This window comes from Mesoplodon mirus (genome assembly GCF_964341445.2).
Source record: "Mesoplodon mirus genome assembly, chromosome: 3".
In the NCBI taxonomy this organism is placed as follows: domain Eukaryota; kingdom Metazoa; phylum Chordata; class Mammalia; order Artiodactyla; family Ziphiidae; genus Mesoplodon; species Mesoplodon mirus.
The window spans coordinates 166,145,096-166,172,153 of record NC_138978.1 but is presented as its reverse complement, the minus strand read 5'-3'; the positions used below and the strand labels follow the sequence as shown (position 1 = coordinate 166,172,153).

The following is a 27,058-nucleotide window of genomic DNA, read 5'->3' as shown; positions in this document are numbered from 1 at the left end:
CTGTTGAGTTTTAAGAGTTCTTTGTATATTTTAGATAAAAATCCTATATGAGATATGTCTTCTAGAAATATTTTCTCCAAATCTGTGGCTTATATTTTCATTCTCTTGACAGTGTCTCTCACCTTGAGGAGAAATTTTTAGTTTTAAAGAAGTTCTGTTTTTTTGATCCTTTCTTTCATAGATCATGCCTTTGGTGTTGTGTCTAAAAAGTCTTCACCAAATTCAAGGTTATCTAGATTTTCCGTCATCGTCTAGGAATTTAATGGTTTTGCATTTTACATTTAGGTCTGTGATACATCTTGAGGTAATTTGGTGAATAGAGATAAGGTCTGTTTTTAGATTTTTTTTTTTTTTTTTGCATGTGGATGAACAGTTGTTCCAGCACCATCTGCTAAAAAGACTATCTTTCCTACACTGTTTTGCCTCTGCTTCTTTGTCAAAGATCAGTTGACTACATTTACGTGGGTCTATTTCTGGGCTCTCTGTTTGTTCATATTGAACTGTCTACCCTTTTGCCAACACCATATTGTCTTAATAACTCCATATATTATTTTGATTTTATAAAACTGTTCCTTTGGATGAAACTCTGTTGTCCCAATAGTGGTTAATTTCTAAAACTCAACTGTTAAGTGAACAAGAGTAAACACTCCAATTCTTCTATTACAGAAGGTCTAGGTATTAATACACCAACCTTTTAAACCGCTAATAAAGTATTTTTAAGATTTGGGGGAAGAGATCTTTCTGTTCCCAGAGTAAGTATGTTTGTAAGTCTGAGTAACAATACCATCACATCTGTTTTATACTGCATTAAATGAAGCTTAGAAGCAAGATGCAAAATATTTTAACAGACTGATCTCTCAGTCTAGACTTCCAACAGTGCCAACAATAAATATTTTAGGACTGGCCTTAGCAACCAGAATGAATCAACTGTGAATACTTATCAATACTCTCTCAGAAAATTCCAAAAATTAAAACAGTCATATATTCAACAAATTATATATTAGGTACTGACTATATACCAGACACTGTTCTAGATACCAAGGACAGAGAGGTGAATAAAACAAACAAAAATCCCTCATGGTTCTACAATCTAGTGGAAAACACATTTAATAAATGAGATAAGTAAGAATGACCTTATTCAGTAAGGCTAGATAGGGATAAATGATAAGGAAAAAATTAAGTAGGGAAGGGGGATAAGAAGTGTTGGGTTGGGTTACATAGAGTAGTCAGAGAAGCTTCAATGAGAAGTTGACATTTGAGTAACTATTTCTAGATAGCAGGAAAATGATCCACACAAAAATCTGGGGCAACCACAACCTAGCAGTAAGAGTAAGTGCAAATATTCTGAGGTGCCATGTTCAAAGATTAGCAAGATGGTCAGTTTAGAGTAGAATAAGCAAGTGGAAAAATAGTAGAATATGAAGCCAGGGAGGTAACAAGGGGTCATATCAAAGAACTTCCTTAAATCAAGTTAAGGACTTTGGCTTTTACTGTGAATAAAACAGGAATTCACTAAAGGATTTGGAACAGAGGAGTGATATGATTTGACACTGTGATGAACCAGATCACTCTACCCTATATGTTGAAAAAAGACAAGGAAAGCAATTGTAGAAACAGAAGCTATTATAATAATTTGGGTGCTGGATTAAACTTAGTGGGTAGCATAGCAATAGCGTTAGTCAGAATCTAAATATAATTTGAAGGTAGAGCTTTGGTTTCCTATGGATTAGAGATGGTTGGGTATGAGGGAAAAATGAATCAAAAATTTTGGCCTGAAAACAAAAAGAATTGACAATAGGTTTATTTCACATAGAGCTCTATCACCCATTAGTTTATTTAAAAAAAAAAGAGCAGGACATGATATAACTTGTCATATAATATGTTCCACTAATAGTAAAAATTGCATGCAGTACCTAAAAATTACTATCAGATCAGTTTCAACAGGCAGTTTTTAAGGAATGGCTTCTGAATACCATGTGAATTAAAGAGAAGAAAGTCTCCATTCTTTTCATCAAAAGCTAGCTTTTCAACCACATTAAAGGTCAAGACTGCCAATAAAAATGGAATTCAACTGAAATTAATCCTAGCTATGCTACCTACAGGTTTCTGACTTTGGACAAGTAGTTTAATCTCTCTAACCCCGTTTCCTCTTTGGTATAACTGGGATGATATTTACATCATAGAATCACTGTACTGATTACCAAAATACCTATTAAGTACTTAGTACAATTCCTGGTATACAATATTAAATAAATGGCAGAATACACAAAAATTTAAAAATGGAAAAATCTGTATCAATGATACAAATGTGGGAAGAGTAGAATCCACACAAGCTAAAAACCTGAAGGAATTTTCCTATTAGAAAAAGGCACAATAAATCTTCATGACATTGGGCTTGGCAATGGTTTCTTAGATATGACCCCAAAAGCATGAGCAACAAAAGAAAAAATAGATAAATTGGACTTATTCAAAATTTAAAACTTTTGTGCATCAAAGGACGTTGTCAAAAAACTCAAAAGACAACCCACATAACTGCAGAGAAAATTTGCATACCACATATCCAAGAGGGGACTTATACCCAGAATATATGAAGAACTCTTACAACTCAACAACAGAAAAATAAACAATCCAATTTAAAAACTGGGCAAAAAGCTTGTACAGATGATCTCTGACTTACAATGATTTGAGTTACAATTTTTTGACTTTATGATACACATTCAATAGACACTGTACTTCAAAAACAAAAAAAATTTTTTTAAGAAATACCTACAGTAGAATAAAGGAAGAAAAGGACTAACTGATCACTCCCTTTCCCAAGAAAGGGTTGAAATATGCAGGAAATATAGAAATACAGAGGAGATCCTAACAAAACACAACTAACTATTCCCAATTTTGTTTTTTGTTTTTGTTATTTTTCTTGGCCACGCTGTGCGGCAGGTGGGATCTTAGTTCCCCAACCAGGGACTGAACCCGTGACCCCTGCAGTTAGAAGCGTGAGTCCTAACCACTGGACTGCCAGGGAATTCCCAACTCCCAGCTCTTCCCAATTTTGAATAGCAAGAACATACCGAGAGTAGGTTCTGGGAAAAACTGTAAACAAACAATTTAGAACCCCTTCTACTCTGCCTATCAATAGCATTGAAGGACGATGAGCCAGAAGACCTAAGCATAAGTACAAGCATAGCAAGTATATGAATTGGCAGCCAGGCCAAACATTATACAGACACCTGAAATTTTATACAACCCTCAGAACTTTATACAGGTCCCCAAAAATATTTATGGACATCTGACAAAGTGGCAGCATCAAAAAGGGGGAAGAAATCACAAATGGATTAAAGCCCCTGCTGTGACTATTCATGTCTCTTGAAGCACCATAACACAAGCCATTCTTGTAAATCAACATATAAGACAGAAAATCCAATAGAAAAAATGGGAAAGAATGTCAATTCCTAATTCACAGCAGGGGAAAACACACTGCCTTTCAAGTCAATGGAAAGATGTTCCAACCCACTAGTAATCAAAAAATGTGAATTAAAATAATAAAATAACGCTTTACCCCCATTAAGTTATTAGAAAATTATAATACCAAGTATGTTAGGGAGGATATGGAGAAACAAGAATCTTCATGAAGAGTTACTCTAACTAGCAACCTACATTGCATATTCATATACTTATGACCCAGCAATCCCACTCTTGAGATTATTTGTAAATAGGTACAGATATAAATATATACACATCCTGGAGTATATGTGTAGCATGTGTGTACATATATGTAAATATATACGTATAGCTGTGTTTCCATTTATGTATATATATGTGTATCTGTGTATATGTGTGTACAGCTAAGAGAGAAACATCCACATCTGTCAACAGGGTATACCTATGAGGATACTTGCAACAAACTGGATACTTCTTGTTACAGTAGGGAATTAGAGGCAGCCTTAATGCTCAAAATTACTAGAATGGAGAAAAAAAATGTACCTAGATATATACTACAAAACATCATGCAACAGTCAAAAGGAATGAACCAAAGGTACATGGAGCACCACTGCTGGATATTTTGTCAAGTGAAAATAGAAATTAAAATAAGATCTGTGACACAATACAATTTACATAAAATTAAAATACAAAAAAATATATTTCACAGGTATACACACATTCAAAAATATATATAAATCACAATAGAATAGAAAACCAAGAGAAGAGGTCAGGAGAATAAGAAATGAAGTAAGGGGAGGAATACAATAACTTATTCAACAGAATCTAAAAATGACGTCAATAATAAGCTGTACCATCATATGCAACTAAAAAAGAAACAACTCTGCTAATTAAACTATGATAATACTTTCTTATCATTTAGGAATTTTACCCTTTTCTAAAAAGTTCTTTTAGACTTAACTCATACACCACTCTTGTGGAAAAAACACACACACACATATACTTATATATAAATAGGTTTTCTGGGACTTCCCTGGTGGCACAGTGGTTAAGAACCTGCCTGCCAATGCAGGGGACATGGGTTCAATCCCTTGTCCAGGAAGATCCCACATGCTGCAGAGCAACTAAGCCCGTGGGCCACAACTACTGAGCCTGCGCTCTAGAGCCTGTGAGCCATAACTACTGAGCCCATGTGCCACAACTACTGAAGCCCACGCACCTAGAGCCCATGCTCTGCAACAAGAGAAGCCACCGCAATGAGAAGCCCGTGCCCCGCAACGAAGAGTAGCCCCCGCTCGATGCAACTAGAGAAAGCCCACGTACAGCGATGAAGACCCAACGCAACCAACCAACCAACCAAATAAATAAATAAATAAATAAAAATAAAATTTTAAAAATAATAATAATAATTAGGTTTTCCAAAAAATTCTCATTCTTCAGGGTCTAACTTTTCTGAATCACTTTTTGACTAAGTCACTGATATGCAGATTTTTCCACATAATATTGTCTATTACTTTTACTGAGAGAATCCATAATAGAACTAACTAAAAGCTACTGTTCTTGGGATTGTAAGCCAAGTTTACTTTCAGTCAGCTCACCTACATTTGACTCCAGCTTTAGGAATGTTGCTAAACACTTCTAATTCACCAAATTCCAAAATCTCCTCCTTCTCTCTCTCCCACATTCAAACACTTAGTTCACAGGGAATAAAACAGTAATTCACAATTGTCTGAGAGACTTTCTTCCAATCTGCTGAAATATATGTTCATATTTTGAGGCAGGCATTTTCTCTGTTGACACATCTGTATGAAATGACAGCTACCTCCAACTGCCACCTAGCCAAGAAGAATTTTGCTTAATTCCATCATCTACAACATATAACCCAATTTTCAAATATGTCAAAGTAAATGAAGCAAAAATTAGAATCAAAGAAATATGACAAAGTAAAACAAAGCAAAAGAGGAGCCTTGGGTGGTGAATGAACAATGTGAACATGATTAGCTCATGATTAGCACAACTGATGCAAACTTACCCCTTACTATACACACCTAGAAAATGGGGGAGGGGGATAAGATAAATGAAGCAACTGCTTTTAGACACTGGACACTAAGCAACACAGTACTGAGATCTCTGAGGGAAGGGGAACAAATGAAGTGAACACTATCATAGATTCAGCTTTCTGCCTTCACAGAAAGTTTCACAGGCCCAAGGAGGGAGCACACAAGCAGAGCACCACAATCTTGATGAGTTCAGGAAGGATAAAGGGGAAAGAATTTACAGGGCAGAACACCAGAGACGGACGAGCTACAAGAAGAAAATCCTAAAAAATCTACATAGTGTTCTCATCAAGTTCATTGTTGAATACTAGTCACACAGCCCAAGGTAAAACTCCACAAGATCACAACATCAGAGACAAAGGATCATTTCCACGGGTTCATTAATACATGAAATACAAGTTAAGAAAAGCAGCAGTGAATCAGAAGATGTCAACAGACAGTATCCAAATTAAAACACAAAGGGAAAAAAAGAAAGAGCATCTGTGGGCTGTGGGTCAATATCAAATGAATCAAAAGAAATACATGAGGAGACAGTGGCTGAAATTTTTTTAAGTAACAACAACAAAAAAAGACATTTAACCACATATCCAAGAAGTTCAAAAAACCCCAAGCAGAATTGTTTTTTTTTTAACATCTTTATTGGAGTATAATTGCTTTACAATGGTGTGTTAGTTTCTGCTTTATAACAAAGTGAATCAGTTATACATATACATTACATTCCCATATCTCTTCCCTCTTGCGTCTCCCTCCCTCCCACCCTCCCTATCCCACCCCTCTAGGTGGTCACAAACCACCGAGCTGATCTCCCTGTGCTATGCGGCTGCTTCCCACTAGCTATCTACTTTACGTTTGGTAGTGTATATATGTCCATGCCACTCTCTCACTTTGTCACAGCTTACCCTTCCCCCTCCCCATATCCTCAACTCCATTCTCTAGTAGGTCTGTGTCTTTATTCCCATCTTACCCCTAGGTTTTTTTTTCTTAGATTCCATATATATGTGTTAGCATACAGTATTTGTTTTTCTCTTTCTGACTTACTTCATTCTGTATGACAGACTCTAGGTCCATCCATCTCACTACAAATAACTCAATTTCGTTTCTTTTTCTGGCTGAGTAATATTCCATTGTATATATGTGCCACATCTTCTTTATCCATTCATCCGTTGATGGACACTTAGGTTGCTTCCATGCCCTGGCTATCGTAAATAGAGTTGCAATGAACATTTTGGTACATGACTCTTTTGGAATTATGGTTTGGTCAGGGTATATGCCCAGTAGTGGGATTGCTGGGTCATATGGTAGTTCTATCTGTAGTTTTTTAAGGAACCTCCATACTGTTCTCCATAGTGGCTGTATCAATTTACATTCCCACCAACAGTGCAAGAGTGTTCCCTTTTCTCCACACCCTCTCCAGCATTTATTGTTTCTAGATTTTTTGGTGATGGCCATTCTGACTGGTGTGAGATGATATCTCATTGTAGTTTTGATTTGCATTTCTCTAATGATTAATGATGTTGAGCATTCTTTCACGTGTTTGTTGGCAATCTGTATATCTCCTTTGGAGAAATGTCGATTTAGGTCTTCTGCCCATTTTTGGATTGGGTTGTTTGTTTTTTGGTTATTGAGCTGCATGAGCTGCTTGTAAATTTTGGAGATTAATCCTTTGTCAGTTGCTTCATTTGCAAATATTTTCTCCCATTCTGAGAGCTGTCTTTTGGTCTTGTTTATGGTTTCCTTTGCTGTCCAAGCAGAATTTTAAAAAACAAAAAAAAACACCCTGACACATACAATGCATTTAAACTGATAAAGGCAAAAATGAAGAGAAAATCTTGAAGGCAGTCATAGAAAAAAGACACATCACATATAGAGGAACAAAGGTAAGAATACAGCAGACCTCTCATCAGAAACTATACTAGCTAAGAGAGTTTGGAGAGCGTCCAGATTGGTTAACACTTGTAGATTCGGGGAGAGTGGCACACTTGGAGATAGCGTGGATGCTCTGCACCCTTTCCCAATACCTTGTCCTATGCATCTCTTCCATGTGGCTGTTCCTGAGTTACACCCTTTCATATTAAACCAGTAATAGTCATTATCCAACTTTTAGAGGTGATGGATCATCTGCAAAGAGGGGAACTGGTTGCTGCAATACTCCATAAAGGAAGTATCTATTTCAACTCTTTTGCCCATTTAAAAAAACTGGGTTGGGTAGAGTGGCCAGGATGGTGGAATAGAAAGACCTTGAGCTCACCTCCTCTCACGAGCACACCAAAATCACAATATGCAGAACAACCATCTTTGAAAAAGACTGAAACATACCAGAAAAAAATTTCTACAATTAAAGACATAAAGAAGGAACCCCAAGAAGACCAGTAGGAGAGACAGATTCATGATATAATCAAATCCCATACCTCCCGGTTGGGTGACCCACAAACTGGAGAATAATTGTATTACAGAGGTTCTCCCACAGGAGGGAAAGTTCTGAGCCCCAAGTCGGATCCTGCAGCTCAGGGGTCCAGCACCAGGAAGAAGAGTCCCCAGAGCATTTGGCTTTGAAGGCCAGTGAGGCTTGATTACAGGAGCTCCACAGGATTGGGGGAAATAGAGACTTTACTATTAAAGGGCACACACAAAACCTCACACCCACTGGGACCAAGGGCAAGGGAGCTCTCTCCTGGAGGCTGACATTTTGGCACCAAGACTCGGTCCCACCTAACACCTATAGGTTCCAAGGCTGGGATGCCTCAGGCCAAACAACAAACTGGGCGGGCACACGGCCCCACCCATCAGCATACGGGCTACCTAAAGATTTCCTAAGCACACAGCTCCCTCTAGACATTCCCCTAGACACAGCCTTGCCCACCAGAGGGCCCCAGTTCTACCCATCAGGGGGCAGGCATCGGCCCCTCCCACCAGAAAGTGTCACAAGCCTCTAGACCAGCCTCACCCACCAGAAGGCAGACACCAGAAGCAAGAAAATGACAGTCCCACAGCCTGCAGACCGAGTCTGCAAAGGCAGGCCAGATTCTACCCTGAGACCGTCTGGCACCTGGCCCTTGGGTGATGAGAGGGGAGTGCACTGCTGGGATGAGTAAGACATCTCCTATGGAGGGTCACTTCTCCAAGGCTGAGACTATTGTTAAAATGACCATACTACTCAAGGCAATCTACAGATTCAATGCAACCCCTATCAAATTACCAATGGCATTTTTCACAAAAAATTTTAAATTTGTATGGAAACACAAAAGACCCCAAATAGCCAAAACAATCTTGAGAAAGAAGAACAGAGTGGGAGGAATCATGCTCCCTGGCTTCAGACTATGCTACAAAGCTACTGTAATCAAAACAGTATGGTACTGGCACTAAAACAGACATATAAATCAATGGAATAGGATAGAAAGCCCAGAAATCAACCCATGCACTTATGATCATTTAATCCACAACAAAGGAGGCAAGAGTATACAATGGAGAAAAGACAGTCTCTTCAATAACTGGTGCTGGGAAACCTGTACAAGTGAAAGAATGAAATTAGAACATTCTCTAACACCATACACAAAAATAAACTCAAAATGGATTAAAGACATAAATATAAGACCAAATACTACAAAATTCTCAGAGGAAAACCCAGGCAGAACACTCTTTGACATAAGTTGTAGCAATATTTTTTTGGATCCCTCTCTGAGAAAAATGGAAATAAAAACAAAAACAAACAAATGGGACCTAGCCAAACTTATATGCTTTCGCACAGCAAAGAAAACCATAAACAAAGGAAAAGGACAACCTACAGACTGGGAGAAAATATTTGCAAATGATGCTACCAATAAGGGATTAATTTCCAAAATATACAGACAGCTCATGCAACTCAGTATCAAAAAAAAAAAAAAAAAACGACCCAATCAAAAAATGGGCAGGGCTTCCCTGGTGGCGCAGTGGTTGAGAGTCTGCCTGCCGATGCAGAGGACACGGGTTCGTGCCCCGGTCCGGGAGGATCCCACATGCCGCAGAGCGGCTACGCTCGTGAGCAATGGCTGCTGAGCCTGCGCATCCGGAGCCTGTGCTCCGCAACGGGAGAGGCCACAACAGTGAGAGGCCCGTGTACCGCAAAAAAAAAAAAGATAAGCAGGGGAACCAGTCTCTGGTGTTCCATTCCCCCCAACCCCCCCAAAAAAAGAAGACTGGATCAGGAAACCAAATATGGCCAAAGAGTGTCACTACTGATTCCTCCCAGTGTGAAATCACTGCAATACACTCTCAATCTCTTCCTGGATCTTATTCTACTCACACACTCCCAACATTCCTCTACTCAAACAGAGCATCAGTTCTAATGACTAAAGGCTTAGAGTTGGTGAATAATTTTAATTAGGCTTGTGTAGCTATAATATAAGTGGAAAAATTAGAATTATCTCATAGCAAACACCATGACCAGGGCCCACAGGACCTAGTCTTAGATTCAAGGTGGATCCAGGGACTTCAGTGCACTCATATGGAATACAGATCTTCACTAGTGCCCCACTCTTTTTTTTAAACTGGCTTCATTCCCTTTATTTTTCTCATAGAAAACCATGTGGTGGCTACAGCTGGAGCCTGGGTCCTCTGCACGAAAACTCTGGTGTGAGTCTTTACAAGATGGTCAGTCAATGCCTGATACAGAGACTTGGTGAACACCATCTTTCCAGAAATCAGGAGTGAGATAACTGTAGGTCTTGGAAATGGCATCAAAAGTGGCCTTGGTGGGACATCCCTGGTGGCGCAGAGGATAAGACTCCACGCTCCCAATGCAGGGGGCCTGGGTTCAATCCCTGGTCAGGGAACTAGATCCCACGTGCATGCCACAACTAAGGAGCTGGCGAGCCACAACTAAGGAGCCCTCCTGCTGCAACTAAGACTCAGCACAACCAAATAAATTTAACAAAAAAAAAGAAAAAAGTGGCCTTGGTGAAGTTGCCCAGGGTGGCGGTGCAGCCCCGGCAGAGGTGTAGCAGTCATCAATTCCAACCATCATCACTAGCTTCTTGGGCACAGGGGCTGAGACGATCGATGCCAGTGGCCCTGGGGGCAGGGATAAGGCACACCAGCACTGAGCCACAGCAGCCAATCACCTTGCAAGGGACAGTATGGGGCTTGCCGATCTTGTTCCCCCAGTAGCCTCGCCGCACGGGGATGATGGAGAGCTTGGCCAGAAATTCGATGGCCCCACTGATGGCAGTGGCTACCACCTTAGAGCACTCGACACCCAAACCAGCATGTCCGTTGTAATCCCCAATGGCAACAAATGCCTTGAACCAGGTCCACTGGCCAGCACGGGTCTGCTTTTGCACAGGCATAATCTTCAAAACCTCATCCTTGAGGGATGCCCCAAGAAAAAGTCAATGATCTCGGATTCCTTGATGGGTAGAGAGAAGAGACAGATCTCCTCCAGGGACCTGATCTTCATGTCCTTGACCAGACAGCTCAGCTTGGTGACGGGGAGCCACTCCTTATCCTCAGCCTTGCCTCTGCAAGCTCCTTCGCCTCGGCCCCAACCACGACCCTGGCCCCAGAGGCCGCTGCCGAAGCCTCTGCAGAAGCCACCGCGGCCTCCCATTCCAGGGCCCCTGGGCCTCCAGGCCCTCCCGCCGCACCAGCATCATCCGCCGTGTGGTGTTTTTACGGAGGAGAAGCTAGTGCTCTACTCTTTATGTGACTAATGCTTCTTTTTCTGCTTCTCAAGGATATCAGCTCGCAATATACAACTGACCCTTGAACGGCACAGGTTTGAACTGCGTGGGTCGGCTTACACACAGATTTTTTTCAATAATGAGTATTACAGTACTGCACAATCTGCAGTTGGCTGAATGCACAGATGCAGAGGGACTGCGGCTATGGAGGGCTGACGGTAAGTTAAAGTGGATTTTCGACTAGGCAGAGGGTGGGCACCCCAACCTCTGCATTACTCAAGGGTCAACTATATAGCCCTTCCAGCACCAGCGCTACATGAAGAACTTTATTTTTTTTTTCAAATAGGCCAATTCAAGTGGTTTTTTTTAAATTTCAAATTCCTAAAACAAAATATGATTGACTCAATATATTGTCTCAAGCCAATTCCAACAAGATTTAACTGCTATATTTTAGTCATTAATTCAGAAGAGCACCCAACATAGGCCATGAAAGGCACCAGACACAAAAGACCACATGTTGTATAATTCCATGTATATGAAATGTCCAAAAAACATGCATATCTATAGAGACAGAAAGCAAATTAGTGGTTGCCAGGGGACGAGAAGGAGAGTGACTGTTTAATGCGTATAGGGTTTCCTTTTGGTGTGATGAAAATATTCTGGGAGTAGATAGTGATGATGGCTGCACAACACTGTCAATGTACTGAATTGCACAGTTTAAATGGTTAAAATGGTCAATTTTATGAGGTATGAATTTTACCTCAATTTTTTTTTAAAAAAGGAATAGAGAACTATTGAGGGAGTAACTGGAATGGATCCTACAGAATGGAAGCATACTATTACAAGAGTCTTACATTGTATGTGAAATGACATAACATGATTTTAGAATATAAAAAATTAAAAATGAGTACTATAAACCCTAGAGCAAACACTCCCCCCCAAAACACACATCCCACACAACTATCACTAATAAGTCAACTGTAGAAACAAAACAGAAATCTTAAAAACACCCAATTAATCCAAAAGAAGGCAGGAAAAGAAGGAAAAAAGACAAAAACAGAATAGAAGAATAAAGGGGACAAACAGAAAACAAAGAGCAAGCAAGACATACACATAAAACCAAGCACATCATAATTATGTTAAAATGCAAAAAGTCTAACCAAGCCACTTAAAAGGCAAATTGTCATAATAAATAAAAAAGAAAGACTCAAATATATGCTATCTACAAGAAACCTACTTTAAAAATTAAAACAGATATAGAAGTAGTGAAGGACAAAAAAAATGCCACGTAAACACTTAACGAAAGCTGGAGTGTTATGCTAACAGACTAAATAGATTTCAGAACAACAGGTATTACCAGGAATAAGCAAGGACATTTCAAAATAATAAAGGGATCAATCCACCAACTCTAAATGCATGTGCCCTACTAATAAAGTTTCAAAATACATGAAATAAAATTGACAGAACTGCAGGGAAACATAGCAAAACCCACAATTACACTTGGAATGGTTAAAGACTTTAACACCCCTGTCAGTAATTGACAGAACAAGTATATAGAAAATCAGTAAGAGTATACAGAGTTTAACACATCAACAAACTTGACATTTATAGAATATACCAGTCTACACACTGCAGAAAATTCATTTTTTTTCAAATGCATATGGAACATTAACCAAGATAAAGCTTATTGTGAACCATGAAACAAGTCTCAACAAATTTAAAAGGACTGAATTCACACAATTCATATTCTCTGAATGAAACTGAATTATATTAGAACTCAATAACAGAATATTCAGAAAATTCTCATTTAGAAATTAAAACATTTCTAAATAATCCATTCTTCAAATAAGAAATCACAATGGGGACTTCCCTGGTGGCACAGTGGTTAAGAATCCACCTGCCAATGCAGGGGACACGGGTTAGAACCCTGGTCCAAGAAGCCTCCACATGCCACGGGGCAACTAAGCCTGTGTGCCACAACTACTGAGCCTACTCTCTAAAGTCCACGAGCCACAACTACTGAGCTCACATGCCACAACTACTGAAGCCCATGCACCGCAACAAGAGAAGCCACTGCAATGAGAAGCCCGCGCACTGCAACGAAGAATAGCCCCCCTTTGCCACAACAAGAGAAAGCTTGCACGCAGCAACGAAGACCCAACACAGCCATAAATAAATAAATAAATAAATAACCCAAAAAAAGTTTTAAAAAAAATCAGTGGAAATGACATAAGGTATATTAAACTGAATGAAAATTAATGCAGGGATTAGAAAGGGAAACTAATAGAATTAAATGTTTTTCTTAGAAAAGGCCAAAATAATCTAAGATTCTGTAGTCGGAAGCCAGAAAACGATGAAACTCAAAGTAGAATAATAAAAATAAAGCCAAATATCAGTGAAATAGAAAATGGACAAACATTTAGAAATCAATAATACCAAAACCAGTTATTTGAAAAGATTAATAAAACTGACAATCCTCTGGCTAAACTGTTCAAGGAAAAAAAAAGAGAAAACACAAATTACCAGTATCAGGAATGAAAGAAGGGACATCCCTCCAAATCCTACAAACATTTAAAACATAAAGAAGTATTAAAGCCTAAATCAGAAAGAGAAAATCAAATATTGTATATTAATGCATATATGTGCAATCTAGAAAAATGGTACAGATGAACCGGTTTGCAAGGCAGAATCAGAGACACAGGTGTAGAAAACAAATGTATGGACAAGGGGGGAAAGCGGGGGTGGGGGATGAATTGGGAGATTGGGATTGACATATATACACTAATATGTATAAACCAGATAACTAATAAGAACCTGCTGTACTAAATAAATAAATAAATAAATAAAATTCCAAAAAACAAAAAAAGTATCATGAACTTATGCCAACAAATTCAATAGCTTGGGTGAAATGGAGAAATCCCTTAGCAGACAAATTACCAAAGCTCACTTGAGAAATAAAGAACCTGAATAGCCCTTTATCAATTAAAGAAACTGAAATAGTAAATAAAAACCTTGCCACAAAAACTATGGCTTCGCTGATGAATTCTACCAGACACTTAAGTATGAAACATACCAATTCCACAAACTCTTTCAGAAGACAGAGATGAGCTGAACTGTATCCTCTCCCAAATCCCTACATTGAAATCCTAGTCCTCAGTATCTCAGAAGACTGTATTTGGAGACTGGGCTTTAAAGAGCTAATTACGGTAAAATGAGGTCATATATGTGGGACCTAATCCCAATATGACTGGTGTGCTTATAAGAGATTAGGATACAGACAACACACAGACCCAGGGATAACCATGTGAAGACACAAGAGGTGGCCATCAGCAAGCGGGAGAGAAGCCTCAGAAGAACCCAAACCTGACAACACCTTGATCTTGGACATCTAGCCTCTAAAACTGTTGAGAAAATAACTTTCTATTTTTTAAGCTACCCAGTCTGTAATTATGTTATGGCAGCCCTAGCAAACTAATACACCCTGATATCAAAACCAAAATATATGAAGTAAATATATGTATATTATAAGAAAACCATAGACCAATATCACTCATAAATAAAAATACAAAATATCTCTTTAAAAAATCAGTAAATAGGGCATAAAATTGGAAAAGAAAGAAGTAAAACTATATTGATTTTCAGATGACATGGTTGTCTTCTCAGAAAAATCACATCGGTTCTACCAAAAAACTATTAGAAGTAATAAGTGAACTTAACAATTCACAGGATACAAGGTCAATACACAAAAATAAATTTTATTTTTATATTAGCAACAATTAGAAATTGAATAGCAAATTAGCAATTTTTAATTAGAAATTAAAATAACACAACAGCATCAAAAACATGAACTACTTAGGAGTAAGTTTAACAAAACATGTGCAAGGTCCAAAAACTGATAACTATAAAACTCTGCTAAGAGAAATTAAAGACCTAAATAACTGGAGAAACATACTACGTTTATGGCTCAAAGATTCAATATTAAGATGTCAAATCTTCCCAAATTGAGTCATAGATTCAAAGTAACTCAAATTAAAATCCTAGCATGCTTTTTGTTAAGAAATTGGTAAGCTAAAATCTATGTGGAAATGCAAACACCCTAAATAACTAAATCAACTTTGAAATAGAGGAACAAAACTACACTATCTGATTTCAAGATTTACGACAACGATACAGAAATCCAGACAATGTGGTACTGGCATAAGGATAAACACATATATCAATGGAACAGAATAAAGACTCCAGAAATAAACCTATACATATTAATTAATTTTTGAGAAAGGTTCCAAGAAAATTCAATGAACAAAGATGGTCTTTTCAACAAATGGGTGCTACAATAACTGGACATCTAGGGTGGAGAGAAAAAATCTTCAACCCTTACCACACACAGTATATAAAAATTAACATGAAATGATTATATACCTAACCACAAAAAGCTATAAAGCTTCTAGAATATACAAGAAGATTTAGACACAATTTCTTCAATAGAACACAAAAGTCATAGACTGTAAAAGAAAAAAGTCCATAAATTGGACTTAAAATTTTAAACTTTTGCACTTAGAAGACTGCTCAGAAAACTAAAAAGAAAACAACAGACTGGGAGAAAACATCACAATATTTAGGACTTACATGCAAATTATGACAATAAGATACTACTACACATGCCTTCTAGAATGACTGAAATTTGAAAGACTGAAAACAGCAAGTGTTGGCAAGAATGTGGAACTGAAACTCATACATTGCCGGTAGAAATGCAAAATGACAGTCACTTTAGAAAACAGTTTTGCAGTTTCTTATAATGCTAAATATACACTTGGCAATACAACCCAGCAATACACTCCTATGTATTTACCCAAGAGATGTGAAGACAGGTCCACACAGAAACCTGAATGTGAATGTTTACAACAGCTTTCTTTACCATCACTGAAAACTTTAGAAACAAAGAAACTCAAATATCTTTTAACTGATGAGTATATAAAGAAATCACGTTATATCCATGTAATGGAATACTACTCAGCAATTAAAAGAAAATTAGTGAGACATTCAACATTATTGAATCTCAAAAACATTACTCCAAATAAAAGAAGTCGGGCACAAAAGTCTACATACTGAATGACTCCATTAATATAAAATCCTAGAAAAGGCAAAACTATATTGATAGAAAACAGATGACCAGTTGCCAGGTGTCAGAGATGAGGTTCGAAGACAGAGTGCAAAGGCGTAGCACACTGAACTTTCTAGTGTGATGGAAATGTTCTGTATCTTGATTAGAGTGGTAACATAGATGTATTCATTTGTCAAATTCATTGAACTATACACTTAAAACTGGTGACTGCTATGGTATGCAAATTATATCTTAATAAAGCTGATTTTAAACAAAATCTCCAGCCTCTGAAGGGCAAAGGAATATAGTGGTTAAGAACTTGAGCTTTGAGCCAAAACGTCTGGATATAAATACTGGTACTACCATTATTAACTAGACGAACTGAGCTTTGGGCCAAAAGCCCATCCTTAAACTAAACTGAGGCCTCATACCCAGTAAGTACTTATACATTGTATATAAATATGTAACCAAAAGTTTCATCAAACTATCTTTATAATGACAGGTTCTATGATACCTGCTATTTTATTTCACTTTTTAATAGTTTGGAAAACAGTTATAGTAGCAAGAATGGTCAACAGATTTCATCTTTAGGGCTAAATGTAATTAATAGGTAGTGGCTGCCTGCAGAGCTATGTTGAGGACCGTGAGACAACATCTGAATTCAGAAGAGTATTTAACATCTGCCATGGTACTAAGAGAAGCAATAATGCCAGGATGTGATACTATAACTATGTGATTAAAAGTCTTTCTTCACGTTAAATCGTGAGCTGCTTCAGGATAAGTCCATTTTTAATAGTTGACATGAGAATTTATTAAATGGTAGATGGACTTCATGTAGATTCTGCCTACATTTTATCAGGCACAGGTAACCTTCCCACAAGGGGCTTACTATCTACCTAAAAATACTTAATTCTGCTACAACTCAGAGAGTATCTGGGACTTGAAGAGGTAGAAAAGGTTATTTCAGGGGGCTGGAAAAGCTAATGCAGAGGCAGTAGTAATGTGATAACATAAAAGAAAAAGGGGCTTCCCTGGTGGCGCAGTGGTTGGGAGTCCGCCTGCCGATGCAGGGGATACGGGTTCGTGCCCCGGTCCAGGAGGATCCCACATGCCGCGGAGCGGCTCGGCCTGTGACCCATGGCCGCTGAGCCCGCGCGTCCGGAGCCCGCGCGTCCGGAGCCTGTGCTCCGCAACGGGAGAGGCCGCGACCGTGAGAGGCCCGTGTACCGCAAAAAAAAAAAAAAAAAAGAAAGAAAGAAATTGTCTTCCAAACACAGGCTATACTCGTAATTTAAACGAATCATGTAAGAAAAATTTGAAAAATCAAAGTAACAAAGACTTCCTTTGAATGTCAGAGATTTATGCAACTTCAAGCTATATACTACTCTCTACTGTACTACAGATTCTCCATCTATAAAACACTGTTAGAATTATCTGCAACTTGACGATACTTTCCATCCTTTGTTTGAAAGAAATATTAAAGTAAAAACTATAAATCCCTAAAATGTTCATCAAATCTGCAATTAAATATAAACTTACTTTCAAATATGAGTCAGGAGAGGCCAATATGTGTTATTGCTAATTAGGCATTTGACCTTAAATGAACCATTCTCAAGGAGGGGAAGAGGACATGTCATTATTACCAAGGGAGCTTCTGAAAACTACACTGCCCACTCCAGACTCCAATTCAGTTTTGTCCTGTTGGGATATGGGCAGGCAGACAGGCAAGGGGAGGGAGTAGTTAAGGATAAAGACATTTACCTCCTGTGATTATGAACCAGCTGTTTCCCTTCAGTCTACCACATTTAAGAACCACGAGGCTAAATACATGTACTTCAACTTATAGATATGAAATTTTTTAATTCCATACAAAGAAAGCACTAAATTGAGAATTGGGAGATATGAGTTTTAATTTTGTCCTTGAGCTATCCAATCTGAAACCCAGTTACTTAACTTCTCTGTACCTCAATGAGAATACAATTATATTAGTATTATATAAAGTTGGAAGTTCTATATAACTTCACAGAATTGCTCTAGGATAAAATGAAACATGAAGTATAAACATATCTTTAAAATGTGATGAATAAGGAATTGTTGTCATTATTCAAACTTAAGCCTCATTTAGATGTAAAAGCTTAGAATAATTTGGATTGATTCAGTTTGACCTTGAAGCAGACAAGACCAACCACCCAGAGCCAATTAGAAATGAAAAGGATTCCTTGGGCCTTGCCTAATCCTCACCTTCCTACCCCAAATGCTTGGCCAAATCAAATCTAGCTGGAGAATCAGGAAAACTGATTCCCATTAATGAACTCTTCTGAATATTCAACCTCACCAGAAAAAGCAACAGAGGACTATGAGATTCTTAGAAAGTGAAATATTCGGAATTTTTAACTCATGACTCTCACTGGACACTTCCACTTGGAATATAGAAGAAAGCAGAAAGGGCTTCCCTGGTGGCACAGTGGTTGAGAGTCCGCCTGCCGATGCCGGGGACGTGTGTTCGTGCCCCGGTCCGGGAAGATCCCACATGCCGCGGAGCGGCTGGGCCCGTGAGCCAGGGCCGCTGAGCCTGCACGTCCGGAGCCTGTGCCCCGCAACGGGAGAGGCCGCAACAGTGAGAGGCCCGCGTACCACAAAAAAAAAAAAAAAAAAGTAAAAAAATCTAAACAACATGGTTAAGACTCAAGAGACCGGATTTTAACTTTTTTAAATTAGTTGACAGACTAGTAAAAATTTTAATAATCCTACCCCTAAAAAATAAAAATTAGTGCCAGCTGCCTATACTCTCCCATCCCTCTCCAATTTCCTAGCTTATAGTAAGTATAATAAAGTGCATACAGTGCCTGGCAGACAGTGAGTGCCAAAGAAATATCTGTTGAATGAATGATTAACTTCCTTCTTTCTCACCTCTTACACTATCTCAGTGTACCTATATGGATGCTGGCATGTTTGTTTTCTTTTAACCTACTAAAAAATGAAATGCAAATGGTGGCTAAAAAGACAAACTGTGCAAACCCTCACTTTGTTTCATTGGCTTCTACTTTATCTTATGGGATTCTCTACTGGCTATGAACACAAACACATCTTACACCCAATGATAAGCTGCTCAAATTATTTATAAATAACAATTACAATTATAGCCCAGTTTCAGTGAAAAATGAATCAATTCTGAATCCAGAATAATTTATGACAAAAGCAAAAGTATGAATAAAGATATTTTTACTGCAAGAACTAGAAACTATAAGTCTAATCAATAACTCTCCTACAGTCCCAACTTCTAGTCTTATCATATTTAATGACAACAACTCGGATCATCTTCAACCCTGAAGTGAATCAACTTCCCCTATAGTGACAGTGAAAGCCAACTTCCTACATCACTAGTATTCTATTTTATCAACAATTTCCTCCAAAGGAAAAGCACAAAATCCTACCAGTTCTCACTCAGCTAAAAGCAAATCCCTTCTTGCAACCTTACCATTTGAATTGGATTTTGAACACAAAACCCAACGAAAATCCAAACACTCTCAAGCAAGACAATCAACTCCATCTTTCACTTAATATGTATAATCAATCCCTCTACGCCAAATGTCATAACTGAGGACTACTGCGTAGCATTCAAGATGCTAACTACGATGACAACACGTCTAATTCCTAGCTTTTCTCAAATCCTAAGTTCCAGTATACGCTCTGTGTTAATACAACTGTATTGCAGTCACATCTGACACATGGATGATACTTAATAAACGTGGTCCCCTCTTTCAAGACATTCAGTTGAGAGGTGGAAGTTGTTAACAGACTTTCTTGACTACAGGAGCCTCAACAGATTTAAAAGTGACCCAGCCTTTGAAGCGAGAGGAGGTAATTTACATGTACACACGATGGATATTTACATCAAACACCACTTCTTACAACAGCCGTACCTATGTTTAGAGCATCATCTACCATGCTTCAATAAGCAAATTCTGACCCACAACTCCCTCCCTCAGCATCCCGGGAAGCTTAATCCTCTCCCTTTACAAGTTTAATTCACCTCAACGAGAAATCCGGACTGACAGGGTACCTAATTCACCAGCGAGGCAGAAAATTCAAGGCCCAACCTCCGTGCCCAGCTTTCCCCTTTTATGCACAGCCATTTATTTGGCCTTTCATCTCTCCCCCTATTTATTATTCCCTAACCTCCCTTCACTTCTCCCCACCAGCACTGACCTCTTTAGTACACCCACCCTGCCTCAGGACTCCAACATTCCCCCACCTCAGCCCACCAACCGCTGCAAACGCTCGAATGCCTCTGCAGACACCGCCACAGCGCCCAACAGACCGCCCTCACCCCGGACCCCAGCAGCCCCAAGAGCAGAAACTCCTAACGCAGAGAGGGCGAGGAGGCTGTTCGGCCAACCCACCAGACGAAGTCGTTGCTTTTGTCCTCGTAGGAGTTGATGAGCCCGTTGCACAGGGGGGCAAGCAGAGGTCGCTTCCTGCTGCCGCTCCCTAGGCTGGAGCTGCTCCCTCCTACGCCGGCGCTGGGCCTGGCTGCGCAGCTGAGCCGGGACAGGCCCGCGGACACCGCCCCGCCGCCGCTCCCGCCGCCGCTGCCGGACACTGCGGCCGCCACCAGCACAGGCCGCACCGGGGCCCCGAGGCCGCCCGAGCCCGCGGCCTGGGCCGCCCCGCCGGACCCCGGCGCCGCGGCCGAAGCCGCTACGGAAGGGGGCGACGGGGAAGAGGATAAGGACGAGGAGGCGGAAGTCACCGAGGAGGCCGCAGAGGAGCCAGGGCTGGTCCCGGCTGAGCCCGACCCGGCCTGGCGGCTCCCAGACATCGTGACTCCCTCCCCTCCGGCCGGGCGCTCGGAGGAGAGGGACAGCGACTGCGACCCGCCGCCGCCTCCCTCCCCTCTGCCTCAGTACATCCTGAGTAGGCGCGCCGCGCCGGGAGGTGGGGCTGAGGAACAATAAAGTTGATTTTTGTACGGCAACCACACAACAGCGTCCGACGGGAGGGGGCGGAGAGAACTATTAAAACAAGAGCAGGAACCACTAACGCTCTCTAGGCCACCGCCGCCGCGATCGCCGCCGCAGCCAACCCGGGCGCTCTGTGGGCCGGCCGTGCGCGCACGCGAGCGGCGGAAGGGGCGGGAGTGGCGGGGGATACAACTTTAGACACGGCGCGGGCGGCGCTCAGACAAGCAAAACGTGCCCTAGGCAGCGGCGGCGGCCTAGTAGCGACCGCCGCCCTCGTCGAGAGCTGGTTTCCTTCGTGACTTGCCTGAGAGTAGGGCCGTGTCAGTGGGTGAAACAGCTGCGGAGAGAGGAAAGGATGGTAGGGGTGGCGAAAGGGTTTGGGGAAAGGGGAGGGGGGAAAGCGCTCCAAAAGCGACTGCGCACGCGCGCCCTGGGCGCCGACCCTTGCGGGTTACCCAAGGTCCCCGCTCCAGGCCAAGAAGAGCGGCGCCGGCGCGGGGCAGTTGCACCACGCATGCGTGAGGGCGAGCCGCATTCCTGAACGTTAACCGGGAGCGGTAGCTGTCGCTTGGGAGGCAGGCAGTATGACCCAGTGGCAAGGGCACGACAGGTACTTCCGAATCTGGGATTGAAGGCCCTGAAGACTGGGGCACACGGAAAGAATCTAGAAGCTCTGAGCAGTTGAAAACAGCACTGGACTGAGAGTCAAGGACTCTGGGCTTTGCTGTTAGCCGTTCGACAGTATTGAAGTCAGTGAATAGTGCTTTGTAAATTGCAAACATTGTAGCAAGTGTCACCTATTGTATGCGTTCGACCATGATCTCTTGTTTTGAAAAGTTATTTACCAAATTAAGCATAATAATAATGGGGAAACAAATCATGCTGAATCGGACCACAGCTCAGTTAAAATCTCCGTCTAACGTGAGTCTGATATGATTTTTAGCACAAAACAAGGAAACCTGGCAGTTAATACCACCAGAAGATGCAATTTATGGTAGGCTTTTTGAAATACTGAAAGTTGATTACAGATTTTCATTTGCCATTTTGAGACTCCCTAAGATTCTGGGGGATGTTAATTAGAAACAACTAAACTGTGATTTTCAGTATCCTTTACAACGCTATCATTCTATGATTCTCAGAGGGAAGGATCTCAGAGTTAATTCTGTTCTGGGTATTGAAGACTATAGGGGCAACTAGAAGGCCTTTCCCTAGGAACAGCTGTCCATGCTGAGGGGACAGGGCCAGGGAAGGGCCTAGATGAAGGCCCACCAGCAACAATAGCTAGCCATTCACCTGGCAGTGAACCATCGTAAGGCTCAAGTCTGCCTTAGCTGCTCACCTTCATGTTCCCAGCTCAGGTTTCTGCTCAGAATAATGGTACAAGAATGGGCATGGGGCTTCCCTGGTGGCGCAGTGGTGGGGAGTCCGCCTGCCGATGCAGGGGACACGGGTTCGTGCCCCGGTCCGGGGGGATCCCACATGCCGCGGAGCGGCTGGGCCCGTGGGCCGTGGCCGCTGGGCCTGCGCGTCCGGAGCCTGTGCTCCGCAGCGGGAGAGGCCACAGCAGTGAGAGGCCCGCGTACCGCAAAAAAAAAAAAAAAAAAAAAAAAGAATGGGCATGTCAGATTTCCAACAACCACCTTCCTTTTATGAATATTGTGTTATCCAACCCTTTGTTTAAATTCACTGTCAAGACCCATCTAAAATGTGAAGACTTACTGACTTCTCGGCAGAAAGAGTTGCCCCCATTTGTGGCTCTAGGATATTTTGTTTGCACTTATAACATTGTATTTTAGTAGCTTATACGTATAATTCTCCTCTACTAGCCTATCAACTTCAGCTTTGTATTCCCAGCGAATTCACCACGTAACACAATTCCTGGCCTATGGTAAGTGCTTGTTAAACTTTTCTTGGCAAACAAATAAAGCAATTGATTTCATTTTTATCTTAATTATTTGCTTAAACTCTATCTTTCCAACTAAAATTTAAGCTCTATGCAAAAGAGAACTATATTCTCAGTGGGCATTCCATAATTTTTTTATGAAAGAATGGATGAATAAATGTAAAGAATTTGATGAATATTTATTGAACATTTATTACATATAGGCCTGGACTAGGCAAGGAAGAGATAAAGAAGTATATAAAACATTGCCTCTATTCAGAAAGTTTATGGAATAATTGAAGAATTAGAAAAATACATAGAAAGATAAGTAATATTACCAAGGTGCACATGCTTAATGAGTAAAGCAGAGAATCAGCATAGGAACTGAAGCAAGAGCAAGTGCTTAGGGCCAGCCATGCTGAGGGAGGGAAAGTTAGGCCTGAAGAGAAAAGTATGGCTTGGTCAGTCAAAGTGTAATTAAAGTCATGAGCCCAGAAAATAAGTAAAAAATGCTTACATCAAGTTCAGATGTCTATTTGGTAGGGGTAAAAGAGTTCATTCAGTAAAAATTCATTTGGGGGCCATATTGTAAAGAGCCTTGACTCTACTTTGAAAAATAGCCTACAAGCAATTGGAAAGAATGAAGCCATTAAGTGGGGATAAATATATTGAAAGTGGTGTTTTGAAGATGACGTTTTCAGCAGATTAATCTTTGAGAAGAGCTGGGAGATTAGGAGCAAAAAGACTAATTAGGAAAAGATTATAGCAGTCCAAGCATAAGTGATGAGATTCTAGATTAGGGTGCAGACAAGGAAAGTAAAGGAGTATTCTGAAAAACAAAACAAACAAAAACACAAAAGAATCTACAGGATTAAGTTGCTCTCTGTCAAAGAATATTCATGATCCTTGAGGGCATGACCCATGTCTGTCTTGTTCACCACTGTCTTTCCCAGTGCTTGGCACAAAGGCCAATAAGTTGATTAAGTAAAAATGAGGGAACAGGGCTTCCCTGGTGGCGCAGTGGTTGAGAGTCCGCCTGCCGATGCAGGGGACACGGGTTTGTGCCCCGGTCCGGGAAGATCCCACATGCCGCAGAACGGCTGGGCCCGTGAGCCATGGCCGCTGAGCCTGCGCGTCCGGAGCCTGTGCTCTGCAGCGGGAGAGGGCGCAACAGTGAGAGGCCCGCGTACCACAAAATAAAAAAAAATAAAAAAATAAATGAGGGAACACGAGGATGAATGACTCCAATGATGGTTTCTCATATACCAGCATGACAGAATTAGAGATGGACAGTGGATGGTTTAATTTTGGATGTGTTAAGTGAGCGTGGGATGAAAATACATTCAAGTAAGCATATCTAGCCAGTGACTGAAAATTCAGGCTAAGGCACAGGAGAAAATTCAGCACATAACAAATAAAACTTCAGGTTCCTGAGCTCTGTCTCCAGAGATATTGAATCTGTGGTTCTGGGCTAGGACCTATGGATATGCACTCTTATCATCACCCAGGTGAACCTGATGCAGGTAACCTTTTGAGAAATACTGTGATTAGTATTGTAGGGAGTATAGGAGAAATAGGTAAAATAGCCTCTTCCTTCCAGTTATCTTATTCAGGGAACAGAATGTGATATGACCCCAGCTGAGAAGTCTCCTAGGAAAAAATTATCAATGCTTATTTGTGTCTCTTTGGAACCTATCTTCAGTAAAATCTGAATTCACAAAAGGAAGCTGAGGGAATGTGATGCAATAGAATTTCCCTTTTATACCAGATAAATGTATAAAGACTATTCTGAAAGTACACAGTCCTTTCTAGTTTCTAATGGCAAGATCTTCTGGGAAAGCAGAAGAGAAAAGAGGAAGAATGGCAAAACATACACACACCCACACACACCCCCACATACACACACACAGGAAATCAGCCAATTCAGGAGAAGTAGCTAACAGGAGAAGAGAAGAGAACATTAATGAAAAATAAAAGTAAAAGTGAAATAAAAACTAAGCCCTAATAATTCCAAAGTCTTCTACAAAAACACTTCTGAAGTAAAGTCTCATGTAGTTAAGGATGGAATGGAATTACCAAGAGGATTGAACTTCCCAGACCTATTTCTAAGGTGTCTTATCTAAATACAATAGGGAAATACGGCCAGTGGTTTCCATCTTTAACTAACCCTGCCCTTTGGTAACCAATCTCCCAAAAAGATCCTCCCTAAAAAGCTTTATCTGCCTGACTCACCTGAAGGGTTTGCTTCCTGTTAGCCCTATATGCTGTCTAACCAAATCTGTGAATGAATGACAGCTTTCTATTACGTTTTTTTTTTAATTTAATGTGGTTGCCCTGTTACAAGAACATAAGGGATGTGAAATAAACATGTTATTGAACAGCTAAATTAAGAAGAAAAAAATATTTTCTGTCCATGTGAATGGAAGGAAAGAAATAGAAAAGTTTATGAAACGCAATAACAGTAATGCATCTAGCAGAAAATAATCTATAATCCACTGGTAAAATTAAAAGCTCCAATTTATACATTAAAACCAGAGGTAGATAGTTACCTGTGGAGAACTAATTTCTTATAATTTGAGGATAACTCTTTGCTGAAAATGTCTACCACGCTGTTTTCAATGCTGGAATTGCATCATTAGCTTTTATGCCCTTCTAGTCTTTCTGTATAAAATTACAAGCACTCTTTAGAGAAGGTAAACTAACAGCATTAATACCTTAGTAAGTCATTCATCCTATTAAAAGAAGTTAATTTCCTTTTGCAACCCACTGCTAGCAATTTTAGTCAAAGTACTTATAAAATACGGCCTAAGCCAATCAGAAGTATTGTAACAATGAAGAATTATAGGTAGAGCTGTATGAATGTGAATGCAAATTACTGAATAGGATTAGTCAGCTGAAAAAAAAAAGCAAAAAGCAAGATTGGGAAAAGCCAACATTGACTAGAAAAACATAAACTTGTTTTATGTGTGGTGAATGTGTACAGATTTTATGAATATATGGGTAAGTTTAGATCCACTTAAAGATCATAAACCAAAATGAGGTCTAATGCATTCTGCAAAAACAGAACAATTGATGTCATCATGAAGTGGAGACCAGGTAATATTAAAGAGCCAAAGAAAAAACACCTCACACTGAAACTGAAGCATATAACATTGCAAGTCATTTGCCCCTGGGATTTGACCATCCATGCATGTAGTGTCACATACCTAAGAGATCTGAGAACGTATGTATAGTTAGAATCAAGAAAGGTTTAAAACAGTACCTTATCGGGCTTTCCTGGTGGCGCAGTTGTTGGGAGTCCGCCTGCCGATGCAGGGGACACGGGTTCGTGCCCCGGTCCGGGAGGATCCCGCATGCCGTGGAGCGGCTGGGCCTGTGAGCCATGGCTGCTGAGCCTGCGTGTCCGGAGCCTGTGCTCCGCAACGGGAGAGGCCACAACAGTGAGAGGCCCGCGTACCGCAAAAAAAAAAAAACAAACAAACAGTACCTTATCCACTGTAATTTGCGTCGTCTCTTCCTAGATCATGAGTGATATTTCTTTCTGCCTAGTACCCTGAGTATACTAGGATGTATTTGCTGGCAAATCATCCTATGATATCTCCTCCAATACCCACTCCTATCACTCATTGAATTCTGTAAGAAACGGAATGCTAAAGTAGCACTGAATTATGTATTTGTGTAAACAGCCTAGAATGATGGATGAAGAGTATTTGGATATAATGATTATAATTAGATTTATATCAGGTTGGAAGAGAAGTTAGTTTGGGAGTCTATTCTTAACCTTTGAAGGTGATGTCAAGTAAAACAAAATAATCCATCTGCCAATATGTTTCCTCTTTTTCCTGAGTTCCTATGGTAATTCTTATATTCTAAATATGAATACTCAGATATAGCAGGTATTTCTTTTCTCAACACTCATTGAGTCCTCCCACACAGAGCCCTGGGCATCTTCCATTAAACCA

General features: G+C 40.3%; 1 protein-coding gene and 1 pseudogene across 4 annotated transcripts in view; both read right to left on the bottom strand.

Annotated features, from left to right (window-relative positions):
• COP1 (COP1 E3 ubiquitin ligase) overlaps positions 1-21,169 on the bottom strand; it is a 223,871-nt gene extending 202,702 nt beyond the window's left edge. For all 3 annotated transcript variants that reach the window (XM_082613771.1, XM_082613773.1, XM_082613772.1), the window contains exon 1: positions 20,654-21,169. In XM_082613771.1, coding sequence (XP_082469897.1) covers positions 20,654-21,072 — 419 coding nt within the window. In that variant the 5' untranslated portion in view covers positions 21,073-21,169. The remainder of the gene's footprint in view (positions 1-20,653) is intronic.
• Positions 10,072-11,138, bottom strand: LOC309801064 (small ribosomal subunit protein uS5-like; annotated as a pseudogene). Its single transcript has 2 exons — positions 10,424-11,138; positions 10,072-10,218 (listed from the first exon to the last, which is right to left on the bottom strand). The product of its transcript is annotated as a small ribosomal subunit protein uS5-like (transcript).
• Positions 21,170-27,058: the final 5,889 nt, after the last annotated feature.